The sequence below is a fragment of the Vombatus ursinus genome, unplaced genomic scaffold, assembly GCF_900497805.2.
Source record: "Vombatus ursinus unplaced genomic scaffold, bare-nosed wombat genome assembly UNPS02014811.1, whole genome shotgun sequence".
NCBI lineage: Eukaryota > Metazoa > Chordata > Mammalia > Diprotodontia > Vombatidae > Vombatus > Vombatus ursinus.
The window spans coordinates 6,963,690-6,977,947 of record NW_020954589.1 but is presented as its reverse complement, the minus strand read 5'-3'; the positions used below and the strand labels follow the sequence as shown (position 1 = coordinate 6,977,947).

Sequence of the window (14,258 nt, the reverse complement as noted above, 5' to 3'; positions counted from 1 at the left end):
TCTTCATTTCCTCCAAAGACTCAAAGAAGAGTAATCAAATCAATAATACGAGAATTCTGGAAAGGGTGTTAAAATCAACTGCACCAAAGCTGGGTGAATGACTCACTGGATTAAAAGTCCCTTCTCAGGCTCCAGATATCTCACCCTGTTAGAATGTAAGCTTCCGAGGGCAGCTGACCGCCTCTTTTTTATTTGTATTCTTTGTACTTTACTGTACTGGGCAGGCAGAAGGTAGGTGCTTAATAGTCAATAAATATTTTTGTTGTTGTTCAGTCCTACTCTTTGGCGTTTTCTTGACTAAGTTACTGGAGTTTGCCGTTTCCTTCTCCAGTGAATCCATTTTGAAAAGTTTGCCCAGGGTTACACAGCTAGGATGTGTCTGAGTCTGTATTTGAACTCAGGTCTTCCTGACTCCTGGCTCAGTGTTCTATCCACCAAGCAAGTAGCTGCCTCCTTATAGTTAACAAATACTTTTTCATTCATGCAAGCATTCAAGGCTCAGCTTAGGTGCCAACTCCCAAAAAAGGCCTTTTCTGATCTTCCCAATAGTTCTTTCCCTCTTCAAAATACCTGGAGTTACCTGTGTAGATGTACGTGGTGTATCTCCAGCCTGCCCCATACTCAGGTTAACTGCTCCCATGTTCCCCAGTGAGTGCAAGTTCTATGAATACGGTTCACTTTTGTCTTTGTTCATTTGCTAGCACACTGCCTGGTACACAGACTCTTGATACATTTTTTACTTTGACTCCCCCAACTCCACAGGGATCAGCGCGAACCAAGCACCACCTTCCAGTTCAAGCCCTGCACTACCAGGACCCGGGGCTTGCACGCATGCGCTGCCCAATTCCAGAAGGCAGGAGAGAGGGGGAGAGAAATGCGGACGTAAGAAAGCAAAGGCGGAGGGAGGAGGGAGGATGCACGTATTTCCGCTCCGGCGGACAAATACTACGGGCCAAAGGGGAGGAGGCTAGTACTCCTGGACCCTTTAACAGAGTGGGAAACGGGTGGGGAAAGTGGGGAGGAAAGGGAGGTATCGCACCCCTTTAATCACACACCCACACCACACACTTTTTGCCCCCCTCTAGCTTCCTCCTGAAGCCGCAGCCGCCGCAGTAGGCGAAGCCACGCGCGCTGTTTCCAGGCCGCCTGGCACGAGCCTCCCCCGCCCCGGCCCCTCCTCCCCAGCCCGCCCACGCGGAGCCGGAGTCGCGCGCCAGACCGCGCGCACGGGCGCGCACGTCCTTGCGCCTGCGCGTCACTCAGGCCTGCCTGTGCGTGGTGGGTGCCGCCGGCCCCCGGGGGGGCGGGGGGAATTAAAGAAAAAAAAAAACTGCGCGTGGAACCGATCCAGGTGAGAGGCGCGCTTGCCGATGGGGTCATGGGATTCAGGGGGACAGATTCCCCAGAGCAATTGGGCCCCGAAGGTTGGGGGGCAGGAGAGTAAGATGCTGGGGGGGGGCGTGCGCGGCGCGTACGGGTGGAGGGGGCCGGGAACGGGCGCGTGTAAACGTGCCCAGGAGGGCGGGGAAAAGGGAGAACGTGCCCCAGACTAGGGAACCCTCAAACCCCGGCCCCTGCCCCCCACACCTAGCGGGCACACTTACCCCCTGTCTTGCCCTGGTCCCCATGTTCGTGGGCGGGATGCTTGGGGAAGAAAGTATGCGACCCCGCCCCTCGTGGGACTTCGCCTTTCCTCCCCTCCCCCTGGGATGGGACGGAGCAAAAACTGAGGGGTGGGGGTGGTCTGGAGACGGAAGTAGCATGCTTCTGCCCCTGGGGAGGGGGGAAAGGGTGAGAGGAGGGGGCCGAGGCTTGGGGAAGGGGTGAAGGACCGGCTTCCTAACTAATTCGCCCTCCACCAAACACAGGGAACTCTCCCAGCACAGCCAGTACCATGGCATCTGGAGTGGAAGTCTTGCGATTCCAGCTCCCAGGGCATGAGGCTGCCACCCTTCGAAACATGAACCAGCTCCGGGCAGAAGAACGCTTCTGCGATGTCACCATCGTGGCCGACAGCCTCAAGTTCCGGGGCCACAAGGTAATCTTGGCGGCCTGCTCCCCATTTCTTCGTGACCAGTTTCTCCTCAATCCCAGTTCAGAGCTACAGGTCTCGCTAATGCACAGTGCCAGAATCGTGGCAGACCTCCTTCTCTCCTGCTATACTGGTGCTCTGGAGTTTGCCGTCCGTGACATTGTCAACTACTTGACTGCTGCCTCCTATCTCCAAATGGAGCATGTGGTAGAAAAATGTAGAAATGCCCTGAGCCAATTCATTGAACCCAAGATTGGCCTAAAAGAGGATGGAGTTAGTGGAGGGATTGGATTGACTGGGCTCAGCTCCACCAAGTCACTTCTTCCACCTGCTCGAACCCCAAAGCCAGCTCCCAAACCCCCACCACCACCTCCACCACCTCCTCTTCTCCGACCAGTGAAGCTAGAATTTCCCCTAGATGAGGACCTTGAGTTAAAGGCAGAAGAAGAAGAAGAGGATGAAGAAGAGGATGTGTCAGATATCTGCATTGTCAAAGTGGAATCAGCTTTGGAAGTGGCACAGAGGCTTAAGCCCCCTGGAGGCATTGGGGGGAGCCTTGGTCTTGGAGGGAGCCTTGGGCTTGGGGGCAACCTTAGCCTTGGAGGAAGTCTTGGCCTTGGGGGGAGTAGTGGACTCCTCATCAATGAAGTTGGAGAAACTATTGATGCACCTGATGATAGCACAGCACCCCAGGGGGTAGTGAAGGCCTGCTATAGCCTTACAGAAGACACAGAAGGGGAGGGTCTGTTGCTGTTTCCTGGAGGTCAAGTAGGGGAGGGCATTAGCCTTGGGCTGGGAGATGAAGCCCTAGCAGCAGCCACTATGTCCCGGAGCAGTGGTGTTAGTGGGAGTTATGGGGGCATGAGGAGTCCTATACCAGGAGGCTCCCCAGTGGGAAACCCACTGAAGAACATCAAGTGTACCAAGTGCCCAGAAGTGTTTCAGGGTGTGGAAAAACTTGTATTCCACATGAGAGCCCAGCACTTCATCTTTATGTGCCCTCGATGTGGGAAGCAGTTCAACCATAGCAGCAACCTCAACCGCCACATGAACGTCCACCGAGGTGTGAAGTCACACTCCTGTGGTATTTGTGGCAAATGCTTCACGCAGAAGTCTACCCTACACGACCACCTCAACCTTCACTCTGGGGCTCGACCCTACCGTTGTTCTTACTGTGATGTTCGATTTGCCCATAAACCTGCCATTCGACGCCACCTCAAGGAGCAGCATGGCAAGACCACAGCAGAGAATGTCCTTGATGCCAGTGTGTCGGAGCTCAATGCCCTCCTCCACTAGCTGGAGGAGGGATAACTAGGGGAGGGGGTGAGGTGAGGAGAGGAGATTGCTGGTAGAAGGGGGTGATGAAGGATCCTCTTTCCCCAAGGGGAGGAAGTTTGAAGGGGAAAAGAGCTTTTCTGTTTCCAGGAGAGTTAACATACTTCCTGGGGTTAAAGGCAGAAGTATTACAAAAGAACAGCTCCTCAGGTCTTCCTCAGGGGACTAAGAATGGGTTAGACCTTGCTGAGGGGATTAACAAACCTTTCCTTGGGATGATAAGGAAAGAAAAGTTTTCCTGTATTCTAGGATGAAAAGGGTCCAGGAAGAGGGAAGGCTCTTTTCTGGAAGATTATTGGGGTGAGGATGGTGTGCAGAGTGTAAGTAGTAAAAAGGGGAATATAGGAGAAGATGATTTTATCATAGGGTAAGAAAGCGGTAGAGAAGACTTAACTCAGTTGGGGTAGGTTGGGTGGGAATTGGGAGGGAATCTTACCAAAGCTATACCTATCCTTGGGTGGGAATAGAACAGGGGAAACCTCTTAAATTCTTGGGAGAGCAACTATTATGAGGAAAAGGTTATCAAATCCCAGGGAGAAAAAGTAGAGAATGTCTTTTTGCATGCTAGGGAGGAGGGGAGGGGGATGGGGATGGACTTTTGTCTCAGGAGACAAAAAGTGACAAATGGTGACAAAAATAAAAGAAAAAGGGAGAAGAATGGAAGTAGACTAGAAAACAATAGAGGTAAAAGGAGGTGGAAAGTCAGAAGTAGTAAGGGTTGGGGAGGGGACATGGGGAGAAGAGGAAAATACCTAGAAAAGGGCTCTTAGGCAGGGGAGGGAAGCAGCGGGGGAGGGAAAGGGTGTGGTAGAGACATAACCGTATTTTTTAAGGAAACATATTTTTCAGGAGTTTTCTGGAATTTGAGGTCTCAGTTTCTGTTTTTATTTTCCACAAAATAAAAAAAAGTTTTTTTTCTTTATGTTTGGTTGTTTGTGAGTCTGAATTGTTCCTTTCCTTCCAGTCTGGGCATCCTGGTACCTTCAGCAAACACCTCTTCCCTAAGACTACCTTGGCCATCCAGCTTCTGCTTCTGAGTTTTCTGTACCTATGCAGTGTTTTTAGTCACCTCCTGGTCTCCTCACCATGAGGGCAAAGACCATGTAAACTTTTTTCAACAGTACTTTGCTAAATTCTTAGTACTCTATATATATGGTGTTTCAGTCCCAACTCTTGTCATTAGCTAGTTGTGAGAAGTCACATACAAGCCTGTTGCTTCTACAGAGTGAGGAAATTAGACTAGATCAGGGGTTCTCAAACTGGGATGATAGGCTTGGATGGGGTAAAAATACATTTTTTTCCCCACTAAGCTCAAACAAACATTTCCTTCAATTATGAATTTTAAAAGTTATTCTGAGAAGGGATCCTTAAGCCTCACCGGACTGCTAAAGAGGGAGTGTCCATGACGCCCCCAAAAAGGTTAAGAACCCCCAAACTGGATGGTCCCTGGAGCCCTCTCCAATACTACTCCGAGTTTGTGGACTGGAGGAAAACTTCAGAGGCCGCTCTCAGCCTGTGCAAACTACAGCTCCCAGGAGGCCTCGGAGGCGGCCCCGGGTGCCCAGTTCCAACCCCCGGGAGCCGGGGCTGCCGACTCGTCCGGGTTCGAGGGCTGTAGTAGAGGCGGCTGAGGCGGGGTGTCGGTCAGTGAGGGGAAAGCGGCGTCTGCGCTTCTTCTGGTCGTGATGTCGTTAACGAAGTTGTGATTGTATTAAGTTCTTGGAGGGACCCGTGGCCGGCCGGGCGGGACTGGAGTGGTCTTTAATTAAGTCCTAGTTACTCACAATAAGAGCCGGGAGTAAAAGCCCTAGGTAAAGGGGAGGAGCGTCTCGGAGTACCCCCATCCCCACCTCCACGGGCAAAGTCTTCTCTCCAGCTCCAGCCCGGACCGAGACCAGAGGTAGAGGCACGGTCCTGCCCCTTCCCGGGACGCCCAGACCTGAGGAACCGCGGCTCCGGGGTTATTGGGCAATAGACTCGCACCACGGCGGCGGCCCCCGCCCCCAGTCCCGGCACTCCAACGGAGCGCCCGCGCTCGCCCCCCCCATGGTGAAGGCCAGGGCGGCCAGATCGAAGTGGCCTCCGAGGAGCCCGCCAGCCCCCTCCCGGGCATCCTCCGCAGCCCTCGGGGCTCCTATTCCGGGAAAATGGCAATGGAATAGGCCACGGCTCCTTTAAGGTTCTCTTCCTCCTCCCTCCTTCCACAACTCCCCCATCCCCCCCGGCCCACGTGACCCGGGCGGCCGCGCGCCTCCTGGGCCCCCCGCGCGAGCGGCTATGGCGGCGGCGGCGGGAGCTGCAGCGGCGGCGGCCGCCGAGGTGCGGAAGGGGAGGGGGGGGAGGCGGGTGCATGCCCGCCCGCGCGCGCGCCCGGGGGAAGCGCGCACTCGTGCAATGCTCCGGGGGTGCAACGGGGCCGGGGGGCCCGAGCCGGGCTTGCAACAAGCCGGGGGGCCAGCGTCGGGGGCCGGGGAGGGGACCAGGGGATGGGAGGCGGGGGAAGCGGGCACGGAGGTGCGCGTGCAGCCGCTGGCTACCCCCAAATGGGCGGATGGAGCCGGGGTCCCAGGGGCACGCGCACGGGGTGCGCGGGGCAGGCCGCCAAGCTGGGGGGGAGTGGGTGCTGGGGGGGGCGTCGTGCGGGGCCCCCGCGGCTCCGGGGACAAAGGGGGAGCGTCTCGTGCACCCGGGAGGAGGGGGCGGGGCCGGGGCGCATTGGCCACGCCCCCTCCCCTCCTTTCTGCTCCCGGGATGCGGGGGCTACCGAGGGGGAGGGGGTCCCTTCGGGCCCGGGGGAGAGGGCGAGGGCCACTTCCTGGGAGCCGAGGCAGAGGGCGAGGGGCAACCCATCGGGGCCGGGGGAGGGGGCGAAGCCTGCTCTCTTCCGCCCGGACCCAGGCGTCCTGGGTTCCTCTGCCCCCAGCCGGGTTGACCAGTCCCCCTACCCCTTGTCTCCCCTCGCAGGGGGAGGCCCCTGGTGAGATGGGGGGGGCGCTGCTGCTGGAGAAAGAACCTCGGGGAACTGCAGAGAGAGGTAAGCATGCAGTGTATACAGGATGTCTGTCCCCTAGCCCCCTCTTCTTCCCTATTGAGAAAGTAGCCTTGTTCCCAATACCCCCTTCTTTTTCCTATTTGTAAGTGACCCTTTCCAATAATCTGGCAGAATGATAAGCTACCTTTGCCCCTAGATTCCTTTCCTCTTTCCTTCCTGGAAGGAATCCTGTTCCCCAGCCATGTGTGTCTGTCAGTTTGTCTGTCTGTCTGTCTCTGTCTCAGTCATAGGGATCTTGGTATTCGTGATACCCCTCCTCATTCCCAAACCTTTCTTTTATCTTCTTAGGTCTTAGCTCCTCAGGAGATAAGTCTCCTGGAGAGGAGACCCCACCCCAGGACCATCCAGAGTCTGTGGAACCCACTGGCCCCTCATCTCCTGCCTCAGTCACAGTGACTGTAGGGGATGAGGGTGCTGACACCCCAGTGGGGTCCACACCCCTCATTGGTGATGAGCCAGAGAGTCCAGAGGGAGATGAGGGCATCCACAGTGGTAGGATGTTGTTAGGTAAGGAGGTTGGGAGGGCTTGAGACTGGGGAATTCAAGGAGCAGGGAGAACTGAGCTCTCAGGTCATATCGTTTTCCCTCCTCTCTCTCCCCACCATCTTGTCCAGGCCATGCCACTAAGTCCTTTCCCTCATCCCCCAGCAAAGGGGGCAGCGCCTGCCCAAGCCGGGCGAAGATTACCATGACAGGGGCCGGGAAATCACCTCCCTCAGTCCAGAGTTTAGCCATGCGGCTGTTGAGCATGCCTGGGGCACAAGGGGCTGGAGCTGGGCCTGAGCCTGCCCCTACCCCCACCCCTACCCCAACCCCTACCAGCCCTGAAGGGAAGCCCAAGGTCCACCGAGCTCGAAAAACTATGTCCAAACCAGGGAATGGACAGGTAAAGGGCATATGCAGGGAAGGGAAGAAGTATATCTTGGAATAAGGAGAGGGAGCTGGGAGGGGAAAGGGAGTCTTATCTTTCCATCTGTGTATTCCCCAGCCTCCAGTCCCTGAGAAACGCCCCCCTGAAGTTCAGCATTTTCGAATGAGTGATGATCTTCACTCAATGGGGGATATGGGAACAGGTATATCCTTCAACCATAGATTCTAACTTCTTTCTCACCCACGCCATTGGGACAACAGTTAACTTTAGTTTGGGGCATCAAAAATCTTCTTGAGGTTTGAGGAGAAAAACCTTACTTGACCTTATTAATTCCAGACATTGCCAAAAGGAGGAAGCTGGACTTGGGAAGTGGAGGCCCCCACAAGAGAGGACCCCATGGCTTGGTAAGGCTGATTCAGGGACAGGACCAAGGGGCAGTAAGGGAGCTAAGAACAGAATGACAGCCTCTTTGAGAGGAAAACAAGTACTGAAAAGGAATGGAAAGAAAAGGAGAGAGGTGTGGAAATAGAATATTTTAGTTCCATAGAGAAGGGATTTGCTGACAGGACAGCTCAGCTAGAGTAAGGCTGGGGAGGGAAAAGATGCTGACTCTTAGGTGGGACAGGTCTCTAATATTCAACACACTAAGATGCCTTCTAAGGGCAAGGTACACGGGTTGATGCAAAGAAGAAAGATAGTTTCTGCTATTGGGAAACTTAGTGTTTAGGAGATCTAACCATGCCTATCAATCAATCAACATTTATTAAGCTCCTACTATGTATCAGGCCCTGTGTTAAATGCTGGGGATACAAAAAGAGGCAAAAGATAGTCCTTGCCCTCAAGGAGCTTACAATCTAATGAGGGAGACAACATGCACACAAATATATACAAAGCAAGTTATATACAGAATAAATAGGAAATCATTAACGGGGAGGGCACTGAATTAAGAGGGTTGGGTAAGGCTTGGAATTTTGGTTGGGACTTAAAGGAAACCAAAGGAGGTCGTTAGAGCCAAGGAGGAAAAGCATTCTTGGCCTGGGGGACAGCCAGACAAAATGCCCAGAGCCCAGAGATGGAGTGTTTTGTTTGTAGAACAGCCAAGAGGCCAGTGTCACTGGATCAAAGACTATGAGTTTCAGAGTAGAGTATAAGACTTATACCTTAGGTTAGAAAGGGCTTTGAATATCAAACAGAGGGGCAGCTAGGTGGCTCAGTGGATAGAGCACCAGCCCTGGAGTCAGGAGGACCTGAGTTCAAATCTAGTCTCAGACACTTGACACTTCCTAACAGTATGATCCTGGGCAAGTCACTTAACCCCGATTGCCTTAAAAAAAAAAATTTGAATGTCAAACAGAGCATTTTATATTTGAACCTGGAGCCAATAAGAAGCCACTGGAGTTTATTGAGTAGGAGGATGACATGATCAGACCTACACTTTAGGAATCACTTTTGTGGTTAAATAGAGGATGTATTGGAGTGGGGAGAGACTTGAGGCAGGCAGACTGGCCAGCAGGCTGTTGTAAGTGTCTAGGCATGAGGTGATGAGGTCCTGTGTTATCATAGTAACAGTGTCAGAGAAGGGGTATGTTGCAAAGGTGAAATTGACAGACTTGGCAACAGATTGGATGTGAGAGATGGTGAGCAATCCAGGATGACTCCCAGGTTTTGAACCTGAGGGACTCAGAGGATGGTGTTGCCTTCTACAGTAATAGGAAAGGGGAGAGAGGAGAGATGTGGTTTGGGGGAAATGTAATGAGTTCCATTTTGGACATATTGATTTTAAGATGTCTACTTCCCAGTTCAGAATGTGTGAAAGACAGTTGGAGATGTGAGATTGGAGGTCAGCAGGGAGATTAGGGCAAGACAGGTAGATTTGAGGATGACATCCTCATAGAAATGGTAATTAAATCATGGGAGTTAATTAGGTAACGAGGTAAAGGTTAACCAAGTAAAGTAGTATATAGAAAGAAAGAGGGCCCGGGACAGAACCTTGAGGGACACCTGAGAGTATGATACAGAAGTGGATCCAGATAGGTAGGATGAGGACCAGGAGAAAGTGATATCCTAAAAACTTGAAGAGAGTATCAAGGAGGACAGAGTGATCAACGTTGTCAATGGCTGCAGAGAGGCAAGGAGAATGAGGATGGAGAAAAAGCCATTGGATTGGCAGCTGAGAGAGATCATTAGTAACGTCAGTTTCTGTGGAATGATAAGGTCAGATGCTGGATTTTGAGAGATTAAGAAGACAATAAGGGGAAAGAAAGAGGAGGAACCTATTATAGATGACCTTTTCAAGGAATTTAGCCACACAGGGCAGAAGAGATACAGGATGATAATGGGAATAGAAAGATCAAGTGAAGGTTTTTTTCAGGATAGAGGAGACATGGGCATGTTTGTGGTTAATAGAGAAGAAGCCAGTAGCCAGTGACAGATTGAAGTGAAAGAGTAGGGAATGACAGAGGAGGCAGTCTGTTCTAAGAGACAGGATGGAATGGGATCACTTGAACAAGTAGAAGGGTTAACCTTGGTAAGGCCACTTCATCCAGTGAAATGGGTGAAGGAGGAGAGAGTGTTAGGAGTATGAATGATGTCACTCCCCTACTCAGTAAACTCCTGTGGCTCCCTATTGCCCCTAGGATAAAATACGCTTCTTCTAGTTTGTGAAGTTGTTCATAACCTGGTCCTAACCTGCCTTCAGTAATGTCCAATAAGGTTCCCTTTCCAAGCTCTGTGATACAGCCAAACTGGCCTTTTCTCACACTTGACACCCCATCTCCAATTTCCTCACTTTGCTTTGTTCAGTTTCCTCCACTCCACCTTACAGAACTTCAAGATACAGCTCAATCACCACCTTCCCCTTTTCTTATTTCCCCAAATGCTAGTTCCCTCCTTCTGGCTGCCTTGTATTGTTTGTGTGTGTATGTGTGTGTACACACATATGTCCTCCAGGTAGAATATAAATTCCTTTAGAGTAGGGATTGTTTCATTCTTTATATTCTCAGTATCTAGCACTGTGCCTAGAACTTAGTAAGCACTTAGAAAATGCTTGTTGGTTGGTTGGTTGATATACACTCACAAATATATCATAAGATAGAAGTTGATAGAGGCAAAGGAGCTATCTTGACAAAGTATCATTCTAGGAACATGGAAGGAGGGAGAGAACACTTTTAGCTGATGGGATCAGGAAATCTTCATGGAAGGGGAACTCTTTATTTCCCAGTTGGAAGAGCTGGGGCCTGCTGGGGGGTCTGAGGACATGGCCCTGGAGAAGGAAAACCAGGAGGCCATGGAGGACTGGGATACAGATGTAGGAGAAGGCTTCAGTTTGTACTATGACTCATATTCTGTGGATGAGCGAATTGACTCAGACAGTAAGGTAAGGAGCAGCTGGGTCTGGGGTGAGGTGACCTCCCTACCACCAGCTTCTTGCCATCTTTTATGATGCCTCTCTAGCCTTAGAGGCTTTAGAGAATCTGTGTATTGTGCCTAATCTTTTCTCTGCTGACTTTGTCTCTTTTGTTTCTCCAACCATCATTTCATACTTACCTACTGAACAAAACTACCTGTGCACACATGCATTTCCCTGAGCCCTGATGTCCCAGTTGTCCTGTTTCTGTATTGAGTTGTCCAGCTGAGAGCTCCCCAAGGGAGGGGACTGCCTCCCCATCAGACTCCCCACCAGATCACCTCAAGGACAAGACCTTTGATCTGAGGGTCACCCTCCCACAGCCCCATCCTCTTCTCCCTTTCTAGTCTGAGGCAGAGGTCTTGGCTGAGCAGTTGAGTGAAGAAGAAGAGGAGGAGGAGGAGGAGGAAGAAGAGGAGGAGGAGGAGGAAGAGGAGGAGGAGGAAGAAGAGGAGGAAGAAGAAGAGGAAGAAGATGAGGAGTCTGGCAATCAGTCTGATAGGGTAAGGGTCAGATATCAGGGTCTGTAAAGGAAGTCTAGGCTTAGGAACAGAGAAGATAAACTTGCATACCCAGGTTCCGATTCTTCCCCCTCCCCCTCATCAGAGTGGTTCTAGTGGTCGACGAAAAACCAAGAAAAAATGGCGGAAGGACAGTCCTTGGGTGAAGCCCACCAGAAAACGTCGAAAGCGGGAAACGCCACGTGCCAAGGAGCAGCGGGGTAATAATTCAGATTAAGTTCCTGTCCCCCTTGGGCAACAGGTGTCCAAATCCTTGTTCTCCTCACATATATATCCCTGCCTTGGTTTCCCCCAACTTGTTATCTCTTTCTCTTCGTCTATATCAGGGGTGAATGGTGTTGGTCCCTCTGGCCCCAGTGAGTATATAGAGGTGCCTCTGGGGTCTCTGGAGCTACCCAGCGAGGGAAACCTTTCTCCCAACCATGCTGGTAATTGGGAAAATGGGGGAGCTGATTCAGGGAGCCTTGGGTGAGATAAGTTAAGGATAAGAGTAATAACTCGAGACTAGCAATCACAGCATAACCAATGGTGGCAGAAGAAGGGAGTTCCTGTTATTAGAAGGGATGGGGTTAAGAGCAATTTTGATCTATTGGGTAGATTAGTTTCCTTGGGCAGAGAAAGGGAAGGGTATAGTCACTGATCCTAACTGGATGAAAAAACCAGGCAGTTAAGATGAAGGGAGTTAGGGGGCAGAAGTAGCATCTGGGTCTCCCTGTGACACTTCTCTTTCTGCATCCCCTTGCCCCAAGGGGTGTCAAATGACACATCATCCCTGGAGACAGAGCGGGGGTTTGAGGAGTTACCCCTGTGCAGCTGCCGCATGGAGGCTCCAAAGATTGACCGGATCAGCGAGAGGGCTGGTCACAAGTGCATGGCCACAGAGAGCGTGGATGGAGAGGTGGGTCTGGACTCACAGAGAAGACAGAAGGAGAATGGGGTGGGAGGGAATGACATCAGATAGCTAGTATGAGTTGGACCTTTGAAGTCCCTTCTAACTGTGAGGTCTGGTGGATGTCCAGTGGATGGAAGGGTAGGGAGTGTGAGTGGGCTGGAGGAAAACTGGGGAAGAATAACAGGGAGATAATGGGGTCCTTAGCTTGTCTTTTCTACTTCTCTGCCTTACTGTTCCTTGTCTTCCTTTTTTCTTCTGCCACTCCTCTGCTAACACCCTGTTCTCCAGCTGTCGGGCTGCAGTGCAGGAATCCAAAAGCGGGAAACAATGAGGCCTTCAAGCAGGGTAGCTCTGATGGTCCTCTGCGAGACACATCGAGCCCGGATGGTCAAGCATCACTGCTGCCCAGGCTGTGGCTATTTTTGCACAGCGGTGAGGAGGGATATTGGTAGGGCTATGCAAATCCCCAGGACAGGGTAGGGGAGGGAGGTTGCTGGGCAGACAACCAGACCTCCATGGGGAGGGAGGAGTTGGAGGGAACCATGAAGCTGGGTCATTTATTTGGGTCCTAATACCGTTGCCCCCAATCCCCCCCCCCAACAAGGGCACATTCTTGGAGTGTCACCCTGATTTCCGAGTGGCCCATCGATTCCACAAAGCCTGCGTGTCCCAGCTGAATGGGATGGTTTTCTGCCCCCACTGTGGGGAGGACGCTTCTGAGGCCCAGGAGGTGACAATTGCCCGGAGTGATGGGGTGGCCCCACCTCCTGGCACTGCTGCTCCTGTCCCCCCACCCCCTGCCCAGGATGCCCCTGGACGGGCCGACACTTCCCAGCCCAGGTACCCCTCCCCTCCAAAAAAAAGAGCCCTCTCCCTTTGTAGGCCTTTCTTCACCTATTATCTCTCATTTCCATTTCTGCTTACCTCTTAAACCCTCACCTCTTTATTTCACATTCTCTTACTCTTCTCTCCCCATTCTCTCCACTTGTCCTTTCATACCTTCCTTTACCTTTCCATGCTCTCTTTCCTTCTCTTCTCTCCCCCTTCCTGTCTTTTCTGCTGTACCTCTTCTTCCCCTCTCCTTTTCACTTTCCTTCTTTCCTTCCCTCCTTGTCTTTTTCTTTCTTCCTGCCTTTCCTTCTCTCCTTCCTTCTTCCTTCCTTCTCATCCTTTCCCTGGGATATGAGAGTCTTTTCCCTTTCCCTAGTCTTTCTTCTCTCCCTGGGACACAAGAGCCCCTCTCCCCACACCTCTCCTGTTTCCCCAGTGCCAGGATGCGAGGTCATGGAGAACCAAGACGCCCCCTCTGCGACCCACTGGCGGATACCATCGACAGCTCAGGCCCTTCCCTGGCATTGCCCAATGGCAATATCCTCTCAGCTGTAGGTCTAGGGGCTGGCCCAGGCCGAGAAACCCTGGAAAAGGCACTAGTCATCCAGGAGTCTGAGCGGTGAGAGAAACTAATGACTGGAGGATGCACAGAGCTGGGTCTCTGAAGGGAGAGGGATCTTTTTTCAGTAGACTCATACTTAAGGATGAGTAAAAGCATGGTGTCTGAAGGAAGAGGCGTCTGATGAGGGACTCAGGGTGTTAAGCCCTCAAGTCTCCCTGTTCCATCCCCTTCCCCCTCCCTCTCCCCTGGGCAGAAGGAAGAAGCTTCGCTTTCATCCCCGTCAGTTGTACCTGTCTGTGAAGCAGGGGGAACTGCAGAAGGTCGTCCTGATGCTCTGTGAGTGTCCACTCCAGCCCAGGGTTCTCTCTCTGTCCATCTGTCTTTCTCCCTCAGTCTCTCTGTGAATGACGCTCTTCCCTCCCACCCCCCATAGTGGACAACCTGGACCCCAACTTCCAAAGTGACCAGCAGAGCAAGCGCACACCCCTGCATGCAGCCGCACAAAAGGGCTCTGTTGAGATCTGCCATGTGCTACTGCAGGTAAGAGCAGACCAGGCCTTCAGTGTCTGACGGTCCCCTTTCCTTGACCACAGAATTTAGGCCTCTCCTCCCACTCTCTCCCCTTCATTCTAGTCACTGAGGGAGGCCTCTCGCCCTTATTTGACCATCTCTTCCAGCCCTCGGCCTCCATTTCCCTGGCCCGTCTCCCTTCGTCCCCTCTGCCCTGTTCCGGTCTCCACTCTCCTGGAATACCCC

At 52.3% G+C, this 14,258-nt stretch overlaps 2 protein-coding genes across 8 annotated transcripts in view; both read left to right on the top strand.

Moving 5' to 3' along the window:
• The first annotated feature begins 1,258 nt into the window (after window positions 1-1,258).
• Window positions 1,259-4,289, top strand: ZBTB12 (zinc finger and BTB domain containing 12). Of its 3 annotated transcripts, none has more exons than XM_027876504.1 (2): window positions 1,259-1,351; window positions 1,869-4,289. In XM_027876504.1, exon 2 carries the CDS (start codon window positions 1,895-1,897, stop codon window positions 3,326-3,328), a length of 1,434 nt encoding a protein of 477 aa, XP_027732305.1. In that variant the 5' UTR covers window positions 1,259-1,351; window positions 1,869-1,894; the 3' UTR covers window positions 3,329-4,289. The 3 variants fall into 3 exon arrangements, with proteins under 3 accessions (XP_027732305.1, XP_027732303.1, XP_027732304.1); XM_027876502.1 differs by lacking the exon at window positions 1,259-1,351 and adding an exon at window positions 1,364-1,440; XM_027876503.1 differs by lacking the exon at window positions 1,259-1,351 and adding an exon at window positions 1,543-1,657.
• A 1,340-nt stretch (window positions 4,290-5,629) lies between these two features.
• Window positions 5,630-14,258, top strand: part of EHMT2 (euchromatic histone lysine methyltransferase 2) — a 20,280-nt gene continuing 11,651 nt past the window's right edge. Inside the window, exons 1-16 of one of the 5 annotated variants that reach the window (XM_027876491.1) lie at window positions 5,630-5,686; window positions 6,332-6,401; window positions 6,708-6,926; window positions 7,034-7,305; window positions 7,408-7,492; window positions 7,627-7,694; window positions 10,511-10,666; window positions 11,044-11,199; window positions 11,273-11,417; window positions 11,544-11,645; window positions 11,967-12,115; window positions 12,398-12,541; window positions 12,714-12,949; window positions 13,377-13,559; window positions 13,756-13,838; window positions 13,936-14,042. In XM_027876491.1, the coding sequence (XP_027732292.1) occupies window positions 5,645-5,686; window positions 6,332-6,401; window positions 6,708-6,926; window positions 7,034-7,305; window positions 7,408-7,492; window positions 7,627-7,694; window positions 10,511-10,666; window positions 11,044-11,199; window positions 11,273-11,417; window positions 11,544-11,645; window positions 11,967-12,115; window positions 12,398-12,541; window positions 12,714-12,949; window positions 13,377-13,559; window positions 13,756-13,838; window positions 13,936-14,042 (2,217 nt within the window). In that variant the 5' untranslated portion in view covers window positions 5,630-5,644. Of the gene's footprint in view, window positions 5,687-6,118; window positions 6,402-6,707; window positions 6,927-7,033; window positions 7,306-7,407; window positions 7,493-7,626; window positions 7,695-10,510; window positions 10,667-11,043; window positions 11,200-11,272; window positions 11,418-11,543; window positions 11,646-11,966; window positions 12,116-12,397; window positions 12,542-12,713; window positions 12,950-13,376; window positions 13,560-13,755; window positions 13,839-13,935; window positions 14,043-14,258 lie in introns of those variants that run through there. The other 4 variants (XM_027876495.1, XM_027876493.1, XM_027876492.1 and 1 more) reach the window with 4 other exon arrangements.

Excerpts from the sequence above, each read along its gene's own strand:
- ZBTB12 (XM_027876502.1), top strand. The coding sequence starts at position 1,371 with ATGGGGTCATGGGATTCAGGGGGACAGATTCCCCAGAGCAATTGGGCC. Across the intron at positions 1,441-1,868 it reads GAAGGTTGGGGGGCAGGAGA|GGAACTCTCCCAGCACAGCC; the intron begins GTAAGATGCTGG and ends CACCAAACACAG.